The sequence below is a fragment of the Pelodiscus sinensis genome, chromosome 5 (assembly GCF_052426305.1).
Source record: "Pelodiscus sinensis isolate ZL-2025 chromosome 5, ASM5242630v1, whole genome shotgun sequence".
NCBI lineage: Eukaryota > Metazoa > Chordata > Testudines > Trionychidae > Pelodiscus > Pelodiscus sinensis.
Genome location: NC_143056.1, coordinates 65,536,202 through 65,563,894, shown reverse-complemented (window position 1 = coordinate 65,563,894; position 27,693 = coordinate 65,536,202). Strand labels below are relative to the sequence as shown.

Here is a 27,693-nt window from a genome sequence, read left to right as displayed (position 1 = left end):
TAAAGTCAATGAGACTTACATGAGCAAAGTGAGAAGGATTTGTCCCAGGATCTCAATCCCTTTCAAATTGTTCAAACCTCTCTCCTGACTTTTATTTGCAGTAAATTGGTTTAGTTTTAAATCCCAAACGTCAGCATCTCAGCTTTTTACAAATGTTATTTTTAACTAATAATTTCCTATGCCTCCTCCCTCGTTATCTCCTTTAAAATTAGATGCAAATATCTTTCTTACCCCCATTAGTTCTTTGGATTCTTAACTTTGATTGTGTTTTGTTAATCTTTGTTGCCTTCCATCAGAGGATCTCAAAGCACTTTGCAGACACTAATGAACTATGACAAAGGGATTTCAACAGAACTGGAAATTGAAGTCCAGAGAAGTTGTGACTTGCCCAAAGTCACAGAACAAGTTTCTGGCAGCATCTGGAAGACAAATCAGTAGCTGACGAGTCCTGCTCTCTAATCACGGCATAGTGCTTCTTGTCAGGCCCTCTTTTCTCTTGAGCTACTTCATTTGCTGGCATTGCCCTGAGGTTTTACTGCTAATGTTTGAAAAACTTACCAGGGAAGTTGTAAGCTTGATTGTTTGGCAACTCCAAGCCACACCTCCCTTCCCTCCCACACACGTTTGTTTCTCCCTGTTCGGAACAGAGCTTGGGGGTGAAACTCAATCCAGCTATTGCAGTAACTGTCAGAGGTGAGAGGAGAGGCAGCTGGTGAAATTCCAGTGACTTGCTGTTTTAACTCATTTGTGTTCTTCAGGTATTGGGAAGCTCTCCCATGTTCCGTGCTGTGCTGCTTAGCCGGGTGTCGCCCCCAATGCTCCCACTTCTGGCTGCTGTGCTATTCCAGAGGAAGGAGAGGAAGGATACCGGGCTCTACCACTGGCGGGTAATGTAACTTTTGCCCTTCCTTTGGGCTGTCATCACCCACATAATAAAGAAGCAGCTAAAAGTTATGACACGTGCATACAAGCAGCCCTGCACTTGTAGAACTGGGTGAGCAAAGTCTTTGTTATGCACAAGAGAAGCATAAGTTTAGATAGTGGAGGTGATGACAGCGACTGGACTTAGCTGCTCATTCCTAGTCTCTAACCCTAGCATTTTAGGTCAGGGTCTGTTTGAGAATGTACGGTGGAATCTGAAAAATTCAGCTTCCATTGTAGTCAATGATGGTGAAACGCTCATTTACTTCAGTGAGAGCAAAGTTCAGGAAATGCTTTTGAAAATCTTATCCATAATCTATTTTGTCTATGAAGAAGCAGAGAAATTCCATGCACTTTCATTTTTTTCTTCTGGGAGTTTACAATCTGAATCGGACAGAGGAAAGATTAGCCCAGACGAAGCACGTGTCTAAACTAGGGATGTTAAATATTGGTTAATTAAATATTCAATTAACCTCATTAATTCTTATTGGTTACTTGACTATTCTGTAGTCCCCGGGGGTGAGGCTGACAGGCAGTGTGCTCCGGCCCACTCCCGAGGAACCCCCTGCCATTCCACATTGCTACGTCTGTATCAGAGGCAGCAGCGCAAGATGCCAGGTGGGAGCTGGTCTGTGAGGGGAGCCAGTTTAAAAACCAGCTCCCCTTGTGGACTGGCTGCCTGTTGCCCTATATTGCTGTCTTCAATGCACATTCATGATTTTGTTTATTTTTAAGTATTTTGTCGTTTGTTATGTTTAAAGTCAGGCAAGATGGCTGAATGGTCACAGCATCTGTGCTTCACAGGTTCATCAGAAGTGTGAAGCTCCCATTTTTGGAGACTTGCTAGTTTGAAATATTAGCCAATACTTACCACATTAACTATTTACAAGTGAAATGTTGCTGTTGAGAATTAGGCGTGCATAGATGCTATCAATTTGGTTTGTTTAGATTCAAACCTACTGAATTTCACTTAGAGGTTTCAGGCTCATCCAAACTCAAATAGCAAACTTTCTGTGCTTGTTGCTTAGCAAGTCACTCAGCCCTGAAGATCTGTCATAGGTCTGCCCATTGTGTTTTGTTATGAAACTCATTCCCTCCTAAAATGTGCTTATCCAGAGGAGAATGAAAAGATGCAAGATTTGCAGAACCTGGAATGGCTTCAGAAAACTGATTATTTAATTTTTACATTTGAAGAAGCAGATCTGAGATTTGTGTGTGATTTGAAAATTGAGTTTTTGTTCAGCACTAGCAAGAATAATTTTGGGGTGAAAATTGTTCAAGGGCCTACAAAAGGCCACTTTACTTTGTGTTGTTTCTGCATTTGAACCCAGATAAAATGGGAAAGGTGATGTCGCATTTAATTTCCGGTTTTACTGGGTACACTTACCTTATAATATGTTTTGACAACACTTTGACTCTTATGAAATAAAACTGCATTAGACTCAGAGAGGTGCCCATTGATTTAAAGGCCCAGCACTTGGAACAGACCTAATTCTCATAGCCAGCAGAGATTTTTGTTACACTCCTTACTTTTTATTTTACATTGTGGAAGTTCCTCTCTTGGTAGAATATTGATTCAGCTGTTCATAAAAATCTTTTCTCAGAGGCTCTTGGAGAGGATCTTTATGTAATCCTTCTACCAGATGAAGCCAGCATCAGCCAGGGCCAAGATCAGTATCTAGGGCTTCCAATCTATCCATCCAACACAGAACTTGCTTGAGCAGCCACCCTGTAACCTGAAAAATACACACACCACCCCTGGGTGCTTCTGAGAGGCAATGCTTCCCCACTCGCAATCACGGAGTGTGAGTGTAGTATAGAGACTTTTAATAAAAGGGAGGGAAGGAATGTGGCATTCATTTGGGAAAACACCACAAATAGAGTTCATAAACAAGAACCACGAATAAAAGTTCCATCAGGTAGGTTGGGCAGTGTCCTTTTCTCCTCAGGTTTTTAAAACCAGCAATCTAAATGTCCCCTTCACATGCTCAGCCCTTCTCTGCACCCCACGCACAGTCCCTGCTGTTGATCAAAGCAGACGCAGAGTTCATCTCCCATCCTGAGTGCGGGAGATAAAGAAGCATCTTACTCACTCTGCTGGTCACTCATCCTCTGCCTGCTCACTGCTCTCGGCCACTGCCCTGCTGGCCGCTCATCACATGTCTCTGCCACCACCCTGCTGGCTCTTAGTCACCATCCGCTGCCATCCACTTCTTGGCTGTAACTTCTGCCCATCAACTGCAAATGATTTCAGCTCTTAGCAGGCATGGTAGAAGAAACACAACTCCAACACTATTAACGTAAGAAAAGAGGCACCTAATGGTGCATATTCAGCTCTGTTTTTTGAACAGTGGAGGGGAAACAGATCAAACCCATCCGAGCAGGGGAAGCAATATAGCCTGCTAACCAGATTAACCTTTCTTCACCCCTACCCTTTTGTAGAGCTCTGAAAGCGGAGTCCGTGCATTTGCAAGATTCTATCTGCGTACTGTAGGGTGACCATCCATCCCGTTTTTACCAGGACAGTCCCTTATTTAAGGCGGCCTTCCACCCTCCTGACTTTTAAAAAAAAAAAACGGGCACATTGCCCTGTATTTCTCCTGGAGGCAGGGGAGGAGCTGCCAGCACTCAGGGCTTCAGCTGCTGACACCCCGAGCACTAGGTGCTCCTCTCGCCTCCCCTCTCCGCACACTGCAAGGGTGAACTTCATCCCTGAAGTGGGGCAGGATGGGTGGGGAGCCACCGGCACTCAGAGCTTCAGCTGCTGGAGCCCCAAATGCTGGTGGCTCCTTCCCCGCCCCCTGCAGGGCTGAAGCCCTGAGAGCCAGTGGCTTGTTCCCCCCCGCCTCCTTGTGGGGCTAAAGCCCCAAGCGCTGGCAGACCCACCTCCTTGGTGTCCCACATTCCGCATAGGGAAATATGATCACCCTAGCTTGCTGGGAACCATTTTGTTTGAAACAATTTAGCACAGTCCTACTTTGCTGTATTCCCACAACATTAAAAACATTGGTAACTATATTTTAGCTAACCCTGCATTTGATACAAACATAGCTGGTGTTGGGTCACAAATTAAGTTAATTACAGTGAGCAAAATACCACCCCATCTGCTGAATATCCAACATTTAGCAAAGCAGGAGCAAACTGTTTACATCGATGCACCCAGGGTCTCTCGCCCATTCCAGCTAGCTGTAATGGAAGCATTCCTTCAGATCCTGCAGATGCTTATCATTGGGATTGCACCACATGGTGTACACTGTCACTGTGGCACCCTTCTTAGTGAAGGCATGAGGTTTGTGCTGGTTCTGTGAGAACTCTTGGATGTCCATATTATGGAACCTTGTGTGTCTCAAGCAGAGGTGGCTGGTGTGCAAAAATTTTGGTTGTGCCCAGAGCCCACACCTCACCCCACCCAAACTGCTTCCCTTCTCTCCTGCCTAAGGTTCTGGGCTCTGGGATGGAGTTAGGGTGCTGGGTACAGATTCTGGAGGGAGTTTGGGGGCTGGAAGAAGCTGGGGTGAGGAAGGGGTGCAGGCTCTGGGAGGGAATGGAGTGCACAGGGAGGGCAAGGAGAGGATAAGGGGTGTGTGGTTCTCACATGGGGCACCCAGGTAAGGGGGCAAGTGAGTCTCCACAGGTACCACTGCTGCAGCTTCCCATTGGCTGTAGGGATGCTTGGGGTGGGGTGGGGGGTAGCACGTGGAGAGACCCCTGCTCCCTGGAACATGCATGTAGCAGTGTAGACATTTAAGCTCGGGCTGGAGCCCAGGTTTTGAGATCCCAGCCCTTTGCTAGGTTTTAGAGATTGGGCTCCAGCCCGAGCCAAACATCTGCTCTGCTATTTTTTGCCTCTTAACACAAGCCCAAGTCAGTTGGTCCAGGCTTTGAAACTTGCTACCACAAGTCTCTTTCTGCAGTGCAGACATGCCAAGGGGCATAGAGAGAGTAATGTCAAAAGGGTCAACTCATTTTGGATGCCAAGTCTGGGACATACAGGGCATTGATTTTTGAACTTGCAATTGGGTAGTGCTTGGCAAGTTCATAGCACAATTCCAATGGACTTCAGTTGGGTGCTCAGCACTTCCGTAAATCACATGGCAGGCTCTGAAGTCAGGAACCCAGCAAATGAGGCGCACACAATTAGTGACCACCTGGGAAATACTCAGTTTAAGTAACTTGCCCCCCCATCACCTGAAGATTCAGTGGCAGAGGCAGGGATAGACTCCTTTCCCTTCCCACAGGTTTTCTGCCTCGTTCATCTCACACCTTCCAGCTTTTGCAACAAAAGAGGTAGTGGTCCCATGGCAACAGCCTCCTTTGCTACACAAGTCCAGTTCATCCCCAAAGCAAGCTCATCCTGTGCTTTGGATGAAGTAGGGATCCTCTTGGGGGGGGGGAATAGTATGTGATCTTCATGTGATCTCAGACTCCCATGCCCCTAATGGCTCCCATTTGTGTATCTGGTCCAGCTCTCAGTTTTCTTGTCCAACTAGTCTGTTGCCACTTCACACCCCTTTTCTCTCTTCCCTACACTTTTCATCCCAATCTGCCCCCCCCCCCCCACTCTGGCTTTTGTTCCCTCTGCATTCCAAGTTGTAACCTCCTAGCTGCTGCCTGAGTAGGAGGAACATTGAGAGAACAGGAGTGACAGTCTCTTGATCATGTAGCCCAGCAGCAGAGTGGCCTGCTGCAGTTGTGAGAAGCCCTACTCACCCCTCCCCCTGGGTTGGAGCATGCCTAGTGCAAATGGAATCTTCAGAAAACTTAGCTGGCATACTCAAATTAGTCTTTAATGAACATGTGATTTTTTTTGTTTTTTCAAAGACTTAGAAATTGGCAAAATCTGGGAAGTATTTAAAATACAACAACAAAAGGCACATTTCTGACACCAGAGTCACCCCCATCCCCAGCATACACACACTCCTATGACACTACTATAAGTATCCATCTAAGATGAATATGAATTTATGGGCTAACCTTCTCTCTAGCTCAAACTACTGAAAGTAGGTGGTTGTCAGCTGATGGTCAGGGCTGTGTGTGTGTGTTATACCCGAGTCTTTAACTACTGGGACACAAGGCCCCGAGAAGTTTAACGTCCGTGTCTTTACCGCTAGGACCGGGGTCCTGTTGCGGAGGGCAGCCAACAGGCTAACAGATGCCCCAGAGTTTATAGGAAGAGCTTATTACATCTCAGATTTCAACGGCTAGGATACAGGATCCCTTCACAGCGGGCAGTCTAGGGAAGACCGAGAGATGCCCCAATGGATCTGTCCTCTTGAAGTGATACGATCCAAAACGCCCAAGCTCTCCCTATACCTGTCCCTTATGACCGGCTGAAGTTCTTTTAAATTGTGTTTGGTTCTGTTACAGCAACTGAAGGAGTCAGGTTAAAGTTTAAACAGTTACAGTTTTATTAAAAAGGCTTATAAATCATATGGTTACAATGGCTATTGCTCTATTTCTTAACTGCTAGCAAACAAAGATCTTAAAAATGGTTACAAAGAAAATAAAGATAAATAATGGTACCAACTGACAGCTTAATCTTTAAAGAGCTCTAAGTCTATGTGTACACTTAAGACAAAGGACCACATCCAGGTACAATTTTTACCCCCTTCTGTGCCTCTCGACTCCAGCGGGTCAAGCCAGGGCCGGTCCCTCAATTCCTAGGAAAGACGAATATGAGGTGAGCGCCCCCATAGAACCTCGGGAGGCCAATCACCTAACCCGACCAGCAGATAGATGGTAGATTGACACTCAGAGTAAGTGTGCTGCTGGACCCATCTTTATACCCATAGGGGCCCGTATCCTCTTTCTTATCTAAGATGCCAAATTGTACTGGTCTGTCTTTGTGGTGCCAGTTCTTACAAGAAAGTTTCAACTTAATTTACACTTGCAAGAGCGAGAACTAAATTGTGAGTACTGGACATTTTTTTTTTTTTTTTTACTGGGCAGGAGATTCCTCCCCTCGCGGACAGCTGTGTGTTCGTATCAATATGGGTTTCAGTCAAGGGCACTCCTTGGCAGCCTCTTGGTCAGCAATTGGCGTATCTCTGTTTACAGCCATTCAGGGTCACTGAGCCTGCATATCTGGACCTTCTGTTCAAGGCTTTTACTGCTCTTTGTGCCCTGTATGCTTCAGGCAAGCAAAAAATGGATGTTACGGGGGGGTTCCTGTCTGGCTACAGTGGTTCTACCAGAAAGCAAGGAATGGCCTAAGTGGGCTTTTGATGCTTTCTACTGTAAGCATTGGATGGTTTTTAGATATTCAGATCACTCTGTTAATATTTGTGGCCCCTTTGCTGCTGTCAGAACATGTATGTACTTTTGGCAGCATGTGTTCTGTACAAATGAATGGGACACACAAAGCTGGGAGGAAGGTTTTAAAATAATTTAATATCTAATCAATAGCTCAGCTGTAATAGAGTGAATTGAGCTATCTGGGTGAATTGAGCTAGAATGAATTGAGCTAGCTGTTACATCTCTGAGCCCTAAAGAGTTCTTGGTATGACAGTCAGTTTGCCCCAAAGATCACTTTTACCTGTGGTGAGTCGAGAATTCATTTAATTCTCAGCCTCCCTTCACTGCAGTGCACTGCCTTGGTCCTTCACCCAGCTTATTCAGAGATCCACCTTATAACTTCTCTTTTTCCATTTTAAACGGTTCTTATATTTCAGAAATGCGATTTACCTTTAGTGGGGTTGTTCCACTTCATTCCTTCATCATGGTATTAGCATGTTTTTGGGAGTTATATTAAGGCTGAGTTTAACACACAACCTGTTTGCCTTTACAGCTCGAGAAGCATTCTTACTATAACCTTGCAGTTAAAGTCCTGAGAGCCAGAAACGTCAAGGGCACAGATCTGCGTAAGTACTTGAAAAGTGTTGGGTACGCTCATATTTTACACCATTCACAACTGTAACATAGCCGGCATTTCCTCTGGCTGACGTAACACTGTAATGCCACAGCTTGTATGTGTTTCTAAAATATATGCTCTAGCAATTGCTTGGGGAAACCTTCTGCATCACACAGGCCATAGGTCAGGCTGTATGATGACAATGGTTGCTTCTGACCTGGGAATCTGTTTCTGTCATTTTCAGTATATATTGACATCAACTTTTTCCAGCTAAAATGTATTTCTATATTTTCAAGGACCAAAATGAGCCGGGTTTCAAATTAGCCTTGTGGCTTATAAAAGAACAAGATGAACCATCCCTTGATACTAAGTCTATGTCTGCTCCCTGCATACCTCCAGCTGTGGTCCTCACTGTGGTGTTTCATTGTGTCTCACCACTGTGGCTGTGAGCGCCTTCTACCATGCAGCTTTTGCCTTTCTGCATTTGTCCACATCAAATTTCCATCTTAGATTTATCATCTACACATTTGTCTTCTCCTGGACTACAGGCCCCATTTTCTTTCCCTTTTTGCTGTTATGCTTATTCTTGAACTTTGTAAAGTCTTCAGAGACAGTGTGCATGAATGATGCTGTAAGTAAAGCTATTCTGTGCCTTTGATTCATTTTTGTTTGAAATATTTTGAGTGATTTTTTTCCTTCTCTTTTTAATATTTGCTTTTACAGCTCCATGACTTTTAAAATTCCATTGGCTATTTTGGGTTTATTGAGATTTCTTAATGAGTTTGGATTTTGAGATTGAGGAAGTCTGTTTTTTATTTCTCTGTAACATCCAATACTGAAGTAACTTAAATACTGAGTATCTAGACAGCTAAAGCTACAAGAACACTGAAGTGCTGAATCCTAGAATAATGCCATATAGACAATTTTTTATTGATTGTTGAAGGGGATTGACTAGCCATGCAAAATTATTTGACTTCCTAGGCTAGGAGAAAGGGGAAGAGCTGCCTGGAGGATATTCTGGGTGGAGGACCAGATCTTTTGGGAACAGGGAAAGGGCAGTTATCATATCTCTAACCAGTCTCCATGGGAACATGAAGCATCTAAGAATGCCGTGCTGAGGAGGGTAAACCACAGGAGGAAGGCAAATGGCAGTTGTGTAGAGTTGGTGAGGCACGGTGGTGGCAAAGGAATTAATGCCCCAGATCTTCACTTTAATACGGTTTGTATTTCATTGAAGCATCTTTGTTTGACACTGTCCCTTGGATAGCTGCACAATCCTGAAAGTGAAGCTATTACATTGAAAAAAGGACATGAACAAAAAGCATTTCAGATGAAAGTCATGTTTCCTGGGCAAGCAGTGGGGTTTAAAAAACAACAAATGGTCTGGTAGCACAAGAAATGACTTAGCTAGAATACCTAGCTGAATTTTACTCCATGCTGGAGTATGTGTCACTTCTAAGAAAATGTATTGCCTGAACAGGTTTCTTTCTACACTGAATTCTATTTTCAGGGATACCTGCAAAAATATATATTGGTCCTTATGGCTTCATGTGTGTTAAGACATTTAAGACAATTATGAGGATATATCTAAATCTAGATTTTTGACTGATTGGTGTTCAGTCACATGAGCTTTCCAGATCTTACACGTGTGTGTGGTTGCCAGGATGTGTGGTTGCCAGGATACACAAATCTATGAACTCCTGATTGTGAATTCTGGACAAGACCACATGTTTGGATTGATTATCAGAATTTCCTGTTACGTAGGTGCACTCGTAATGATCTGTGTTAGAACAGAAAACAGAGGCTTGTTACCCAGTATGAGCTGCACCTTACCTTAATACTTAGACTAATTCTAGTGTCCATAATGTGAGGCTCCTGGTTAGATTGTTAGGCTTCTAGGACATGGATCCCACAGTGTTCTGATCGTGATATAAAGTAATATAACTTTAAAAATTCCTCTATTATCCAAATAGCAGTGACATAATTTCAGAAGGAGAAATTATCTTTGGAGCAGTAGTCCTTTTTGCAGCAATATCCCTTTGAAGAAGGGGTTTAGCACTGGGACAAACCTGAAAAATGAACTATGGCTCTGACAAGCAATTACATTTGCTGATGTTGACAATATTTGTCTCTTAATGAGGGTACTCTTCCAGACAGTCAAGCTGTTTGTTTCTGCTTAATTCTGCATAATCCTGTGACATGACAGAATACAGAAAGTAATAAAACATATCTGATTAGAATTGGTCTGATACCATTCTTCGGTTCTTTTCTTTCCAGTTTCAGAGGCAGACTGCTATGTGCAGTTACAACTACCAACTGCATCTCCAATCACTTATCGAACTCGGGTTGTTGACAACTCCACTAATCCAGAGTGGAATGAAACCTTTCAATTCCGAATTCACAGAGCTACCAAGGTGAGGGGGGGCTTTGGATATGGAGCAGATAGATTATCTGGTGCTTCAGGAGTGGCGGGATCTTGAATTTAAAAACTATAAAAGGATATTTATTAAAGTAATAGGTTTCATGTCAGATGTCTCACTTAGGAGCCCTTTACTAGCAACACCCAAACATGTTCCCTACATCCCCGCATAGCCAAAAAAGCTGATGCACAGTGACGCTCACTGTTGAAAATCACAGCTGAGGAGAGAGAAGGATTTTTTTTCTCGAGTACCATCTGGTGCATTTAGGGGGAAGAGCATTATGGTGATTGTACTACAGTAGTGTTTAGGAGCCACAGTGAGGAGCAGGATCCCATTGTGGTAGGCATTGTACAATCTCAGAACACAGAGTTCCTGCCCCAAAGAGCTAACAATCAGAGCATAAAGCAAGAGACAATAGATGGATACAGACAGATCTGGTAGTATATGAAAACCATGAGATGATATTGGTCACCATCATAGACAATAATCAAATAATCTGATATTGGCCCCATACAGTTTTAGGAAATTACTTTATAATGTAAATAAATTATCCTAGGCTATTCTTTCTCCCACATGGTGTCTATTATCTTCTCATGGCTGTATTTACTTTAGGATCCTAGTCCTTAGGGTAATATCACTGGGTGGGCAAGAATGCTGGGATTAACTAAATTCAAATAAGGTTGTGATATGCAAGTTGACTGAGTTTGTTTTACTGGCTGCAATAATTCCAATATTGCAGAAATATAGATTTAAGTCATGAGAGGAGATAGAGTAAATTTGTCACATATTGACAAAGCTGGACAGTAGTACAACATGAATGACCGAATCTGAAAAGTTTTCATCAGTGTCAGTGCTCTGCCTTGACAGTAGTGATAGATAAATAAGGATATCATTTTTCAAAAGATGGTAGCATCTCTTAACCCCCCCCCAAAAAAAACCATACAGACCTCTCTGCAAAATTTTGTTGACAGATACTGATCCCCAGTTGAACTAGGCCTCTGTCATGGTTGTTTGGGGCAGTTGGGGCATGAGTTGGGTTGATAAATGTCTCCAACAAGTTGTCAGAAAATTACAAACAGGTAGGGATTAGATTATCAAAGCAAAAGCAATAAAATAGAAGAGAACTTTATATTTCCCCTAAATCATGAAGATACTTGAATTCTGGCTGCTACCACTGGACTAAGGTGGAGTGTTTCTGTAGTTTAGCTACTGCACAGGCCATTTATAGGCAAATGTATTTTTTGTCTCCTGATTGTTCAATAGTGAGCCTTTCAGTTAATCTCAATGAGGCTTGTCTCTGCTCAGGGGTTAAAAAGTTATTGGTCACTTCTGATTCCCCTGAAAAGGGAAGAAACTCCTGTCCTTTCCTCAGGCAAGCCAACGCTGAATTATGAGGAAATTCCAAATAAGTTAGGTTTGGTGTGTTCCTTTTAATTGGAAAACATTAGGAAATCTCCTCCAGAAAAGTCATCTAATGTGCAGGCTAACAAGTCCACACCCTTCATTGTGTCATAAACTCTTAGGAATAGGGCAGATTCTGTAAATGTAGAAAGACGAAATTGTTGCAGAAGGACTCTTAATTTTTCAGGCCTCTAAAAGGGTGTCTCATAAACAATAGAGAGTGAAACAAATAGCAGTACTAAGTCATTTACATGGTCCTTTGTTTATCAGCCATGCTCACACGGGAGGGCGGGGGAGGGAGAGAGAGAGAGACTATATATTTTCACCTTCCAACTCATCCCTTGAATACTGTTTTGTTCTGTTTTGTTTTAGAACATTCTGGCATTCACCCTCTTTGATGAAGATGTTTTCATAAATGATGAACTTACTTCTATTATCTTTGATGTGGGAGGTATAAAACCAGGCCAGACAATAAAGCACACTTTCAACTTAAACCCAAAGGTTGGTACCATTCACTCTGGTCAAGTATCTTTTCATATCCATTAAATACAGCCACACAGAGGTTCACACTGAGAGAAACCTCCCTGCTTTTCAGAAATTGTAGAGTGCTTTTGATAATGCCCATAGAGTTACAGCAGATATGGGCAAAAATTTTAATGGGGAGGCCACTTCATATATTTTGGTATGTGGTTGCAGGCCAGCTCTGATACCTCCCTCCCCCAAAGAAAGGGCAGGGCCTTGGGTGGAAGGAGTTGGGCTGGGGCTACAAAGGGAAAGAATGTGTGTGTGAAAGAGACACTTTGTGTGTGAGACTGACTTTGTGACACAGATGGAGTATGTGTGGCACAGTGACAGAGTGTATGTGGCAGTGTGTCTCTGACACAGATTGTGTGTGTGTGTGGCACACAGTGTGATACAGTCTGTGGATGTGACAGTAACACACAGAGTGTGTGCGCTAGCTGCTGATGGTTAAGTTTCTGAGAGAAGCCACACACTGTCTCTTTAAGGGAAATCTGTCTTGCTCTGTTGTCTGGTCCACAGCTGTTATGCACTCCTGAATGACATACTTCAGATTGGAGCAGCTCTGCTAACTGTGTGTCTCTGTGTATGACCCCTGCTCTGCAGATACGGGGAACAGGGGCAGGGGAACACTCTGGCTTCAGAACTCCCCTTGCCCCTCTACCCGCCCCCAGCATAGCTAGCAGGAGAATCCTGGATGCAGCTCGACTGCAGGATGGAGCAATGTCGGGGGAGGAGCAGCTGAATGCAGGCTGTGTCTGCCTGGCTGTAAATATTTACCTCTGCTAATCAGCTAGGCAGGCTGGATCCAGCCCCCAGGTCTGAGTTTGCCCACCTTTGGGCTCCAGGGTTTCTCTTAGCAGCCATTTTGGTGATAACTGACATTATTTGGAACACTGATATTCGCTGCATTCCTGTGCATGTTTAACAAAGGGCCCACTTCTCTTTTGCACGCTTTTTCTTTCTGGCAAGTATCTTACATGTTACCACTTCATTCTTCAGGTTTTACATCATTTGTGGTCCAGCAGCTGTAGAGAGTAAGACAGTTGCGTGTTTGAGCAGGTCTGCTGTTTTCATAGAATCATGGAACTGGAAGCAAAATTGAGAGGTCATCAAGTCCAGCCCCCTGCCCTCATGGGCACCATCTAGATCATGCCTGACAGATGTTTAGCTAGCTTACTCTTAAAAATCTCCAGTGATGGAGATTCCACAGCCTCCCAAGACAATTTATTCCAGGGCTTAACCACCCTGAATTAAGAAGTTTTCCTAAGGTCCAACCTAAACCTTCCTTGCTGCAGTTTAAGCTCATTGCTTCTTTTCCTAAGAAGTTAACAAGAATAATTTTTCTTCTTCCTCTTTTTAGCCACATTTTAGGCATTTGAAAACTGTTATGTCCCCTCAGTCTTCTTTTTTCCAGACCAAACAAGCCCAGTTCTTTCAGTCTTCCCTCATAGGTCACATATTCTAGACCTTTAATAATTTTTGTTGCTCTTCTCTGGAGTTTTTCTAATTTGTCCACATTCACGGGCGGTGGGTAGAAGAAGCTGGGGAAGGCAATACCTGCCCTGCCTTGCCCTGGTCACACTCCATCACCAGCCCTTGCCTCCATTTCAGTTGGGTGCTGCCCATACTCCAAGGCCAGGTGGGCTGCCCACTACATGCTCTCCAGGGAGCAATGCACTCTTGGGGGCTGGGGAAAGCTGGGGCTGCCCACACTCCCCACTCCTGTAACTTGGCTGGGTAAGGCTGGAGCCACATGCCACCTGCCCTCACTCACCTCATCTGTGCTTTCCCTGGGGAAGGCTCAGATCGTGTGCTACCCCTCCCCTCCCCTCCCCAGACTCCCACCAGAGCCAGGAAAGGCTGGGGCCACGCACAGCCCACTGTGGGTGAGGTGGCCTGCCCCTACAATGTGTGGGGGTACTTGGCTCCCACAGGGCCCTGAGGGGCAGGGCAGGGCTTCAAGCAGAAGGAATAGGGCTGGAGACTTGCCTCCCTGCCCCAGGGTTCATGTCCATCCCTTTCCTGAAATGTGGCAGTCTAGTTGAGACCTAATCAGCACAAAGTAGAGTGGAAGAATTAAGTGGGCTGGATGTCTGTCATAGCTTTTGATGTGGAAATATGAGTGTCAAAGGCAGGGGAAATTGGCTTTATAATGCATTAACCAGTTAATATCTTTATGCAAGCCCAAATTGACAGTGTCAGATTTATAAATGAATTCCAGTTCAGCAGTCTCTCTCTGTAATTGAGTTGTAAAATTCCTTTGTAGAAGAATAGTTACTTTTAAACCCATGATTGAGTGTCCAAGTAGGTTAAAATGTTCCCCTACAGGTTTGTGTGTTACCATTTCTGATGTTTGATTTGTGTCCATTTATTCTTTGTTATGAAGATGGTCCAATTTGGCCAACATACGTGACAGAGGGACATTGCTGGCATTTGACGGCACATAACACATTAGAGGATGTACAGTTGTATGAGCCCCTGATGTTGTGGCTTATGTGGTTAGGTCCTGTGACAGCATTGCTTGTATATATGTGTGGACACAGTTAGCAGTGGGGTTTGCTGCAGGGGTAGATTCCTGAGGGAATGGATCATAGCTGTTGTATATAGCTGCTGGTATTTGCTTCAGGTTGCGGGGGTTGTCTGTAAGTGAGGATTGGCCTGTCTCCTAAGGTCTGTGACAGGGTTCATTTTCCAGGATAGTTTGCAGATTGTCAATGATGCGCTGAGGAGTTTAAGCTGGGGACTGTAGGTGACGACTACTGGTGTTATGTTGTTTTCCTTGTTGGATCTGTCTTGAAGTAGGTGACTTCTGAGTACTTGTCTGGCTCTGTCAATCTATTTCCTCATTTCCCCAAGTTTTAAGAATGCTTGATAAAGATCTTGTAGGTGTTTGTCTTTGTGGGATTGGAGCAAATCCGGTTGTATCTTAGGGGCTTGGCTGTAGATAACTGATTGTGTGATGTGTCCTGGATGGAAACTAGAGCCATGTAGGTAATAAGTCAGTAGGTTTCCAGTATAGGATGGTGTTCATGTGACCATCATTTATTTATACTGTAGTATAAAGGAAGTGGATATTTTGTGTGGTCTGGTCCAGGCTGAAGTTGAAATTGTTGAAATCCCTGTGGAATTCTTCCAGGGTCTCCTTCCTGTGGGTGCATGTGATGATGTCATCACTGTAGTGCAAATAGAGAAAGAGTGCTAGGGGATGGGAACTGAGGAAACGCTGTTCTAGGTCAGCCATAAAAATGTTGGCATATTGTGGGTTAAATTACAAATGGATTTTTAAATGCTGCTATTGGTAGGGAGGGTGTACTTGCTGTAGCCTATAGACCTGCTGTGGTCAAAGATCAGTATATTGAAAATTAAACCTTTGGAGTTGGAAACACTTAAGCAGTTATAGAGCTTTAGCTGCATGAATTTACTTCAATGGGACTAGTTATGTGCTTTGGGGATAGAGGTGATGGGCAAATTTGCTTCAGAACTCAATCTTTCCAGCTTCTAAGTAATCTGTTCGAATAATATTAAAGCGCACTTTACTTCTTTGGTTATAGAAATAGCACAGCATCTCAATTTCAATCCAACATTGCTGTAGGAAGTTATTTTCAGATACCTACCCTCCTGTCTCTAATGAAGAGAAATGGAGGTTTTTTTTTTTTTTTTTTAAAGAAATCTCGGTAACAACATTGCATTAATATGGCTTTTTGAATGCCAATTTTTTTGGTTATGGTTGGAAAAGTAACTCTAATGACAGAGAAGCTCTATATTTTCTTTGAACTATTTCCAGATTTACGAAACAAAAGCTATCTTGTCTAATTGCCATCACTGCAAATTGCATTTATAATCTAAAAATCACAATGAATTTTCTGCTCTTACATCATCACTTGTAATACACAAAGCTGGTCACATGTTACACGGTTATAAAAATGCGGTTTGTTTGCAAAAGTAAGAATTAAGAATTTTGGAGCATCTGAACCTCAGTCTTTGGCTCTGAGGTTTGGTCTGAACAATGTGTTGAGAGAGTAAAAATTTGTGCATTTAATCTTGCCCAGTAATTCTGTTGATCCACCATAGAATAATGCATGCCTTTGTAATAACTGTCATCTTGACTGATGCACAGAGGATTAAACTGGGAACCTCCAAAGCTAAAAAAGCATATTCTCCTACAACTTGACCTAAATCTCTCTAATTGGGTGTCTAACAGCTTCTCATCCTTTCCAGATCCAGTACAGAGCAGGAACTGTAACATGCACACTCATCAGTCAGTTACACTCTTTCATAGCTATGTTAGCGGAAAAGGTTATAAGGTAAAACAAAAATGGCTTGCTGGAGAAGTAAGAAGACATGCCTCTGCTCAAAGGGTGTGGATTAGTTGAGTCATATGCCATTTTTTTCATGGCATTTTTGAAGTTTTGTTATACCAGGATAGCAGAGAGAAGATGTGAGAGGTAATATTTTGTATTCAACCAACTTCCATTGGTGGGTTATGTAGCTCGAAAGCACGCCACTTTCACCTGCAGAACACACTCTTTTTTTTTTCTTGGTTACACTTGTGAATATAAATTCACTTAAAAAAAAAAAAGCAACACATCTTTAGACTGTACATCCTCATGTGAAAACAGTCTTCTTGGCAAAGTTGCTGGCTGAACCTAGACTTGCCTTGTATTCTTTGTAATAATCAGAGATAATCTCATTCTGTCTGATTTTTTTTTTTTAAAGACTCAGGAGGAACTGGATGTAGAGTTCTACTTAGAAAAATGGTGAGTCTATCTAACTACATTGCTCAGTATAAACATGCATTGTTAGTACTTTTTTTTTTTTTTTAGAATAGAGTGATTAGTCTTCCACCTCTTAAAATTGTTTGCATTTTACTTTTGTGCTTAGATGTAAATGTCTTCAAGGTTATGAAAAACTTCAAAAACAACAAATAGTCTAGTAGCACTTGAAAGACTAACACAACATGTAGACCAGAGTGTCATCTGAAGTAGTTGGGTGTGCCCACGAAAGCTCATGATACCATCTACATGTTTTGTTAGTCTTTAAAGTGCTACCAGACTATTTGCTGTTTAAGTTTTCCTGTTACAGAGTATCTCCACTACTCCTCCGAAACTTTCAAAGTTATGGCTGCCTCAGCCTTAGGGCACTGGACCAGTGCTCTGGAATATCACTTTTGCTGGAATCTTGTTGCCATGGTAACATAAGGAAAATCATAGTATTGGCATTCATCTGCCATGTTGGGAAGACTTAGCTTTCAGTGGAAGGTTACTGCAATAATCCCTTGAATACAATGTAGAGATGTTAAAGAGTAGTCGAGTTGACTACTTGCATTTCCCCACCTCCAGCAAGGGAGGGTGGCAATAGGAGCCAGTGCTGGGGGGGGAGGAGGGTACCAGCATAAAAGATGGTCCCCCCCCTCCACCATCTCTTCATTGTGGGGCAAGGGACAACGAAGAGGCAGAGGCACAGCAGTCTGGGATATTTAAAAGGCAGAGCCATGGTGGTCCTGGAGCCGGTGTGAGCCAGGGTTAGCTCAGTCTTGGCTCGTGCTGGCTCCGTGAGCTAACCCTGCACTCTGCAGAGTGTCTCCCCTTATCAAGAAGTTATATCAACAACACAATTAGCCAAATACTTGCTTCTTAATACAATGAACAGTTCACCTGCTTATCCAGAATACTTGTTTTATGTCTAGTCTCCTTCCTTTTAAGACCAGGCTCCTTTCTGGAGACTGAGATAAGAATGAGAGAGTGTGTATGTATTTGACAACTGCACAAAGCCAGGAAGCAGTTGCTCTTTGAACAGTAAAAATGTTTTCATTGCCCTGTGAAGGACACATTCACTGGGCTGCCATTCTGAACCTCTGAATACAGAATGTGAGCTCAAGAGGGTGCCTCTAGGATCTAGGCACCCAGTTTGGAAAGGGTGGTAACAGGCATCAAAATGAGGGACCGATGGCAAATTAAAAACAACACTCATTCATGTTTACCTTGTCCCTTCACAGCCCAGATCCCCCTACTGAGGTTCTCACCAATGGTGTCCTTGTGGTGAGTAAGTAGAGTTAATTGGTTATGCATTGCAGAATTGTTACTTAATGCAGCTTTTTGTGGTTAAACAGGGGGTGAGCATTTTGAAATTAGAGGTTCCCTAAAATCCATGCATCCAATTTCCTCTCTTCCACACATGTCCCTTCTCACATTTGCTTTCATAAAAAATATTGAACCTGAATTTCTGGAAGGTGTGTGGTACCATCCTCTGATGGGGGTTATTCTTTCCAGTAGGCAAATGGGCTTCCAAGCCAAGAAAGGATTCACTTTTAAAACAATGTCCATGAAATATCAGTGGGTATTTTGTGGACTCCTTTATCCTCTAGCCCCTGAAACTTACCTTCCCCCCTTTTCCGATCACCTTTGTACTTTTGTAATATGCAAGTTCAACATATATTTTTCCAGTAATTTCTTCTTAGTAATAATAAATGGGTTAAATCACTGTAGGATTGACTGCTGAATCTGAAATTTGAGGCCAGAGGGTCTGATCTCATGCAGTCTCTGTGGGCATGTCTACACAGCAGGGCTAAAGCTGAAATAAGCTACGCTCTTGAGCTACATCAATTGCATAGCGTAAGTCGATATAGTTTATTTCAGCTTTTGGCACTGTCTACTTGGCAAGAAGTCCGAGAAAGAGCAGTTGTCCTCTGACTTCCTTTACTCCTCATACAATGAGGGTTCCAGGAGTTGGAGTAAGCAGTCCTCCAGCTCGGCATTATGTCAAAATTACCTGCTTGTTGTATGGACGCAGACTATGTTATTTCAGAAGAACATCAGTTATTCTGAAATAACGCTGCTGTGTAGACATAGCCTGTAAGCATTCAGACCAAAATGAGAGTATGAAAATGGAAGAATCCCTGTCACAAATGGGGGATGGGAAGAAAGGGCTAGTTAACTAAGGAAATTAATATGATAGAAGAATATGGAGTAGAGCTGATTCAAAAAGTTAGACTGAAGCATTTTCTGTTGGCAAATGAAGTGTCATTGGAACGGAATGCTTTGTGAAATCATGGTGATTACACTGAAATTTCTTCTTGAAGGAAAAATGAAGTGTCAGGATGTGGGGGGAAGGAAAGTTTTGCTGAATCAGAAATGAAATATTTTTAAGAACTTTCTTTCATGGAGAATTGTGAAATGTTTGGGTTTTGTTCTGAGTTAGAATGAAGTCAAATTCAGAAATCTCTATCCTTCCCAAAATTGAAATTTCCATCATTTGCACTACTTAATATGTGGTTAAAATGGAGCAGTTTGCTATTAGATCACTGACTCTAATTCAGCCTAGGTAAATCATGTTTGAAAATAACCATTGAGGCTGCTTAATCATCTGTATGTGAAATTGTTGGGGTGGGAGAGTCAATTAATTTCCTAGTGCAGTCCTTCTGAAATCTTTTCATTTTATGGGTTGCTTCATAAAATGGACCTCCACCTCCCATCTTGTCAGTCTTCCACTGAAGCAACTGCTTAGTGCAGTATCTTACAGTACTTCTACATGTGAGCTGGGAAGTATGATTTCCAGTTCACATAAATGTACTTGCACTCACTGTGCTCAAGATAGCATGTCAAAAATAGCAGTGTAGCCCAGATAACAGGAGTGGTTGCTTGGGCTAGCCAGCTGAATCTGTCCCAAAGTGGTCTGGGCAACCGGTGCTATCCTGCCTATGTTGCTATTTCTAGCATACAAATTCAAGTAGAGGTAGAGTGGAAAACACCCCTCCAGTTTGAAGATAGCCATTTGCCCTCTCTGTAGGGACCAGTAAAGTTGGGAAGGGAGGAATATTCATGTTTTAATAAAATCAGTGAGCACAGTTAACATTAGTTAAGTCCCTTGTCCACAGTCTCATCAGAGAAGCCAAGGACTGAATTGAGCAGGAAACACTCCTTTCTCTTCACGTGATGACTTGACAGCTGGGTTTTGAGATTGCAATGTGATAGGTATTTGCATAGGCAGAAATGGTGGAGTTGCTATGAGTTGTGGGATGCATGGCAAGCTATTTTACCCTTTTGCTGTATCCAAAGCTGGGTTCTTGCTCAGCTTGTATTTGAGTTCCATTCTGCTTTGGATCTAAATACAAATGATACCAAACATAGAAAAAAGTCTGTGTATCCGGACAGACTATGGCTGCGTAGGATAGGTTGTGAAGAAGCTACGATGTAGGGAAGTGTTTATAAACAACAACACCCTTAAACCTAAACCCTCTCCATTTGCAGGAACAAATCTGTCCCCCAAGCCTTGTTTTTGCTACAGAATCAATGTTCATAACCACTTCCTATTGTCACTGGATTATGGAGAAATGAAGCAAGCTTATAACCAGAGGTGTGATTTGTTTTTCAAATAGGCTCATCCTTGCCTGTCTCTTCAAGGTGTAATCAACAAAGATGAAAAGTCAAAGCAGAGTGAAAAGGGTAGGACTACTTGTGAATTTCAAAGAACTACTGCTTTTATTGCTGGCTCTTTGGCACATCCATCTTCTTTGGAGGTAGTTTGGATCCTCACCTGAATTTTGTCTCTTGCCATCCAATTCTAAGGAGTTTTGCTTCATTGGCTCTGTATCTCATTGTGGTCTACTAGTTTCTTTCAAGAAGTTGCTTTATCATTGTTCTGTTATTAAATTTAAAAAATGGCATGTTATTGTGTCTTTCCATAAAGTGCTATCAGAACCAAAACTATGGGGGCTTTAGTTTTTGTGTCTGTTGCCTGTTGTTTCTAATAACATTCTCTAGTTTTGAATGTGTATTTCAGTGACTGTTGTGACCTAAAATCTCTTATTTCTATTCTCAGGGAACTGTCAGGTGAAGCTATCAATGCCAGGGGCCTATGAGAAACAGTTGTGCATCCCCCTGCAGATGGACAGTGATCAAGATTTTGGGACCCCTTTTGTCTTTCATATAGACAAAGAAATGTGTCCAGACCTGGAGGTGGAGCTGGAGAAAACAATAACTGTCTTACAGGTGAGCATCTATGTTGACATCTGCATAGACTACTTTTGGAACAAATCCATCCTGAAGCAAGGCATCACATACTCCATGACTGAGGAAGAATTTGCGCTGACTTATGCTTATGTTCATCATGCCAGGGATTTCTTCAGTGATTAGAGGAAACCAATTCCTGGTTTGCCGTTGTTTAATGGTTGAATATATACTGATATTGTAATTCATTTTCTTATGGAGTACTGGAAACTACAGATGGGGCTGGTAGAGCTGCCTATTATGAAGTTTCATGGACTGTTCCCATTATAACCGTGGTGTCCAACCAGTTCTGAAGCAGTAGCCATTATAGTGACTAGTGTACTAGCCACACTCAATCAGCCGCATGGTTCAAGCTAACTAGCCACACTCAACTAGCTAGTAGCCACACGTTGCTAGTGGATCGTGTGTTGGACTCCAGGGCATTATAATATCCTGTTTTTGGTTGCCTATAACTTTGTCAGACTTTAACTATTCAGTCTGAAATTTTCCATGCTGGGTATCAGCCTTAGGCTAAATAGAACATTTCAGAGAAAGCATTTTCAGCTGTTTCTGAGAACAAGGTAAGGGAAAAATATGTTCTTTTGATAATGTTGAAAAAATTCTGCGGACATGTTCTTTGACCATCTCTATTGCTCTCCCCCCCCCCCCCCGACATTATATTAGACGGTGGGTTGTCTTTGTGTCAGGATGTGCCTTTTGCCATCCCTGTGAAACTCCGCCTAAATTTGGCCACGTTATAGGCTTTTGAATAATCACAGTTTGCACATACTCCAAGACTTTTTTTTATATTAAACAACTAAAATCTCCAGAGATAGCATCCTCACTGAGCATTCTTGAGCCTTTCACAGCTGCTAGTGCTGATGAGAGTGCATATGCATCATCTGCATAGTGTGATTAAGCATTCTCCCTCCAGCACAGGACTTCAGGGGCAGAAATGGATGTGGGTAATGGCTGCTTTCAGTGAGTCTGGGTGCTGAAATTGAGAGCAAGGGAGTCTTTCTCCCTTATCCTTTCAGTGACTCCTTCTCTGCTGGCACTCAGCACTGTGGGGGAGGAAGTGATCTGATTAGAATGGAGAGGGAACAAAAGTTGGAGTAGGGGGAGTTGGAAGAGCAGTAGATTGGAACAAGGAATCTGACGAAACTGGACCTGGAATGGGTCAAGAAAAGAGCAGGGCTTAATAAGAGAGAGGTAGAATGGGGAAAAAATAGCATGTGATTTAGGGATGTAAAATCCTGTTGAATCAGTTAGCTGGTCAAATATGATGCTTAGCTGGTTAACTGATTAAAAGAAAGGGTGGGCAGTCTGAAGTGGCCCCTCCACTGCAGCCAGGCTGGAGGTCCACCCTCCCACTCTCCAGCTGCAGGCAAGGATTGCTCCAGCCCTGCTGGTGCAGCCTTCCCCCCATGCCCGCCTTGGACTGGAGTGCTATGGGTGGCCAGAGCAGCCCCCTGCCTGTGATGTGCCCAGGCCTGCCAAGGACAGGGACTGCTCCAGGAGGCTTGCGCAGCCACTTGCCTGCAGCAGGTGGGGAGGTGCTCCAGCTCCCACCAGTTAACCAGAAATGGTAAGCATCATCCATTATGGTGGTGCTTATTGATTAACTGGTTAACTTTTCACATCCCTAATGTGATTGTGTAATTATTAAAGACTGTGTCCCATGCAGGAGGGGGCTGAATTGAAGTTGCATTGGCCACTTCAGTCCTGGCATTTCTTAACTTAAGTACTTGAATGTCTAAACTTAATGAAGTTCTTGTTATTGTATGGGTGCAGGTGCACTCCCATCCCCCATATACTGGTGTAGTATAGAAGAAAGGTGTTATCAACATGAATTTAGTTATGCACCTAAATGCAGAACAAATCTGTACACTTTGTGGTCATGTGGTATGTGTGTGTGTGTGAGATACGTGCTACAGGAAAACTATTTTACAGTTTTTAAAGACAAATATTTTTCTATTGGGATTGGGTTTTTTTTTGTCTCTCCCTTGCAAAACAAGGTGTCTCAGTTCTCATGAATCAAACCCTGTATGGATTCAAGGATCTTTGTTTTACTGGTTGATGTGAAAATGAGCCTTCTAAAAAGAACTAAAATAGCTTTTCTAGACACAATGCTATAGTTCTAGAGCCTGATATCAATTGACTTTCATAGAATCATAGAATACTAGGACTGGAAGGAACCGCGAGAGGTCATCGAGTCCAGTCCCCTGCCCTCACGGCAGCACCCAATACCATCTAAAACAGTGTTTCTCAACCAGTGGTAAGAGTACCTTAGAGTTACTTGAGAGAAGTCTGGGGGGTACATCAACACAACTGAAACTTGGAGAAAACTGAATTTTTGTTTTAAGTTTTACAGCATTTTATTATTTTTGTATTTTTTGCACCCAAAAATTTCATCGCCCTCCCAGCTACGATTAAGTTGCTTAAACAAATGTGTTGCAATGGTAGAAAAAAATTGTGTGTCTGAAAACTTTAGGTACTGGGGGTCCTTTATATTTATATTTATATTTAAATATAAATATAAATATATATTTATATATAAAAAAAAATAAAAGGTTGAGAAACACTGGTCTAGACCATCCCTGATAGATATTTATCTAACCTGCTCTTAAATATCGCCAAAGATGGAGATTCTAAAACCTCCCCAAGCAACTTATTCCAGTGTTTAACCACCCTGACAGGAAGTTTTTCTTTATGTCCAACCTAAACCTCCCTTGTTGCAATTTAAGCCCGTTGCTTCTTATCCTATCCTCAGAAGCCAAAGAAAACAATTTTTCTCCCTTCTCCTTGTGACGCCCTTTTAGATACCGGAAAACCGCTATAATGTCCCCTCTGTGTTCTCCTTTCTAAACTAAACAAGCCCAATTCTTTCAGTCTTCCTTCACAGATCATGTTCTCTAGACCTTTAATCATTCTTGTTGCTCTTCTCTGGACCTTCTCCAATTTCTCCACATCTTTCTTGAAATATGATGCCCGGAACTTGGCACAGTACTCCAATTGAGGCCTAATCAGCACAGAGTAGAGCGGAAGAATGACTTTTCGTGTCTTGCTCACGGCACCCCTGGTAATGCATCCCAGAATCATGTTTTCTTTTTTTGTAACAGCGTCACACTGTTGACTCATATTTAGCTTGTGGTCCACTATGACCCCTAGATCCCTTTCTGTGGTACTCTTTCCTAGACAGTCACTTCCCATTCTGTGTGTGACACACAGATTGTTCCTTCCTAAGTGGAGCACTTTGCATTTGTCATTATTGAACTTCATCCTATTTACCTTGGACCATTTCTCCAGTTTGTCCAGATATTTTTGAATTATGACCCTATCCTCCAAAGCAGTTGCAATCCCTCCCAGCTTTGTATTATCTGCAGACTTAATAAGCATATTCTCTACACCAATATCTAAATCGTTGAAGAAGATATTGAACAGAACTGGTCCCAAAACAGACCCCTGAGGAACCCCACTTGTTATACCCTTCCAGCACGATTGTGAACTGTTAATAACGACTCTTTAAAGGGCTAGAATAATATGGATTTAAAACCTAGTAGGAATGCAGCACTTTATATTACCCATTACTGGCCACAGGTCAGGGCAACTCTTTTGGAGGGAAAAATCCCCATTTGAATGCATGTATGTGTGTGAGAGAGAAGGATTTTGTGGCAGGTTGATTCGGAAAAGAGCACAGTTAAATTTTTGAAGTTACTTAGAGGTTTGGAATTATGGGAATAGTCCCAAGAAAGAAGTCTTGGTGGACAGAGAGCAGATAAGATGGTCAAAAGTACATGATGTCATAAGACTTTCTTCTGAAGAATTTTAGTTGAGTTGCAGCATGTGAATAACTCCACTTTGTGAGAGTTCTGGTTCTTTATTTTCACAGGTGAAATTATGATTTTAATGAAAACCACTTTTCTGTAATGCTTGGATTATTCCTTTTTGTTACTAGGATGAAATAAACTCTGACATGGAAAAACACAGCATACTTCTGGGACGGGGGACTGTACCAGTTAAATCACTGCCTGGTGGACAGAAAGTAGACATGACTGTTCCTCTAGGAGAGGTAACTCACTAATTTTTGGCATGTATTTTAATACTTGGAACAAAGGTTTCAGCATTTAGAAGTAAGCATTTTTAAAATTTGAGACTAAAAGCCAGTGTTGCTGTAACTTAATTCAGCTCTTGAGAATTACCATGTTTTACAATAATTATTAAATGTAACACTCGAAATTATTTATTAAAATGATGTCATAGAGTACTAGAGGCTGTTTAACAGTCACTCTGAAGTACTATTTTTAGGGCTGATTTCTGCAAAATAAGCATCATTTTCCATCAATTTGCAGAAGCAAAGGAAAAATTATATAGCCTGTGAAAGAGAGGTGCTAATGGAGGAAAAACCAAAAGCTTACAAAAAGAATAATATCTGTACTCTTTTCTGTCCTCCAACTTTATATTACTCCAATGTAACAGCTCTTAAGAATAATTGATTTGCACTAAAAGAGGCACTGGAAAAAATAAGGTGTGTGTTTGCTTTTGCTGGTGAAAGTTCTTATCTTGCATAGTATTTGATGACAGTGTTTTCCATGCCCTGATAGTAGGTGCACCTGTGAAACGACTTTGGTTCAGCGGTTTATTGTATTTTTCTAGGGACAAAGTTTGGATCTGAGTGTGAAGGCTGAAGAGAGGTGAGTCAGAGTCTTGTATGTCCTTTCTGTGATGAGGAAGTACTTTTAGCAAGTGATCTGAGTGACTTTAGTAACTGCTCCTGAAGCACATTCATTTTACTAAAGATTTTCTTTAGTTTGAATGAAAAAAAAAAATTTTTGTTGGATATTTTTCTTCAGCTAACCAAATTCTTTTTTGATTTTTATTGTGAAAGTTATTTTTTTCTTGCACTGGTATCAGGAAAGGAACTGAAATCTGCACAATTTTTTCATAAATTCCTCGGGATTCGGCCTCAGAAATGCATAACTAAATGTGCAAACATAGAGTAGCTGTTCTGTATAATTACAAAGGGGCCAAAATGTGCAAGAAACTGTACAGACAAAAAGGAAGATGCAGCCCTTGGCACAAAAGCTTTACAATCTAACATAAAGTAGTAAATGAAAAAAGTTGAGGAAGGAATTGGTGCATAGAAGCAAAACAGATCAGGGGAAGAGGTTCTGTTCAATATCTTCATCAATGATTTAGACGATGGCATAGAAAGTACTCTTATTAAGTTTGCAGATACCACCAAGCTGGGAGGGATTGCAATTGCTTTGGAGGACAGGGTCATAAATCAAAATGATATGGACAAGTTGGAGAAATGGTCTGAGGTAAATAGGATGAAGTTCAATAAGGACAAATGCAAAGTGCTCCACTTAGGAAGGAACAATCTGTGTCTCACAGAATGGGATGTGATTGTCTAGGAAGGAGCACTGCAGAAAGGGATTTAGGGATCATATTGGACAACAAGTTAAACAAGTCAACAGTGTGTCACTGTTCAAAAAAAGCGATCATGATTTTGGGATGCATTAACAGTGGGGTTGAGGAAGACACGAGAAATCCTTCCGCTCTACTCTGTGCTGATTAAGCCTCAGTTGGAGTATTGCATCCGGTTCTAGGCATCACATTTCAAGAAAGATGTGGAGAAATTGGAGAAGGTCCAGAGAAGAGCAACAAAAGTAGTTAAAGGTCTAGAGAACATGACCTATGAGGAAAGACTGAAAGAATTGGGCTTGTTAAGTTTAGAAAATGGAGCAAGGGAGGTTTATGTTGGACATGAAGAAAAACTTCCTAACTGTCAGGGTGGTTAAACATTGGAATAAATTGTCTATGGGGGTTGTAGATGATCTAGACCAGTGGTCCCCAACCTTCAGAGGCTCCCGGGCGCCCGGGAGGTGGGGCCACTCACGCGCCGGGCGCCCGGGAGGTGGGGGCCACTCACGCGCTGGGCACCCGGGGGCGGGGCTGCTCGTCCGGGGGCACGCCAGGGGTCTGGGATGCCCTTGCACCCGGCGCCGGCATGTGCCCTAGGGCCGGGGTTGGGGCCGCCCGAGCGCCTTGTGCCGTGGGCCCGGGGCCGGCGCTGCCGCCCGAGCCACGCGCCTGGGGCCGGCACCGGCGCCGCTCGAGCACCGCGCGCCCAAGCGCCTGCATGTGCCCCGGGGTTGGGGCCGCCCGAGCGCCACGCACCCAGTGCCAGTGCGTGTCGCGCACCTGGGGCCGGCGCCTCCCGTGCGCCGGGGGCGGGGCTGGCCCAGGTTGTCGGCGGGCGCCCACGAATGCCCCGGCGGGTGCCATGGTGCCCGCGGGCACCGCGTTGGGGACCACGGATCTAGACAGTGCTTGGTCCTGCCATGAGGACAGGGGACTGGATTTAATGATGTCTCGAGGATTCTGATACATTCATGTTTTTTTAAATAATAAGCTATCCCTAATTGCTTTTTTAAATAGCCATTATTGGTTTCTGATCCAACCCTTGTCTACCAACCCATAGTAAGATGTTTTCTTCTCTCAAACTAACTAAAATCCTTTGTAAGATATTCTCTTAACCTGTATACCTCTCTTCACTGTACTTCTCAGTGAGCCAAGCCTTTCAAACTGC

The 27,693-nt window shown here is 42.9% G+C and overlaps 1 protein-coding gene across 2 annotated transcripts in view; it reads left to right on the top strand.

Moving 5' to 3' along the window:
- Nucleotides 1-440: 440 nt before the first annotated feature.
- LOC102449310 (cytosolic phospholipase A2 zeta) overlaps nucleotides 441-27,693 on the top strand; it is a 45,349-nt gene continuing 18,096 nt past the window's right edge. The window contains exons 1-11 of one of the 2 annotated variants that reach the window (XM_075927225.2): nucleotides 441-693; nucleotides 759-887; nucleotides 7,709-7,781; nucleotides 10,049-10,185; nucleotides 11,965-12,093; nucleotides 16,831-16,871; nucleotides 18,110-18,152; nucleotides 20,489-20,555; nucleotides 20,932-21,101; nucleotides 25,057-25,170; nucleotides 25,755-25,792. In XM_075927225.2, the coding sequence (XP_075783340.2) occupies nucleotides 777-887; nucleotides 7,709-7,781; nucleotides 10,049-10,185; nucleotides 11,965-12,093; nucleotides 16,831-16,871; nucleotides 18,110-18,152; nucleotides 20,489-20,555; nucleotides 20,932-21,101; nucleotides 25,057-25,170; nucleotides 25,755-25,792 (923 nt within the window). In that variant the 5' untranslated portion in view covers nucleotides 441-693; nucleotides 759-776. Of the gene's footprint in view, nucleotides 888-7,708; nucleotides 7,782-10,048; nucleotides 10,186-11,964; nucleotides 12,094-16,830; nucleotides 16,872-18,109; nucleotides 18,153-20,488; nucleotides 20,556-20,931; nucleotides 21,102-25,056; nucleotides 25,171-25,754; nucleotides 25,793-27,693 lie in introns of both variants that reach the window. The other variant, XM_075927226.2, reaches the window with a different exon arrangement.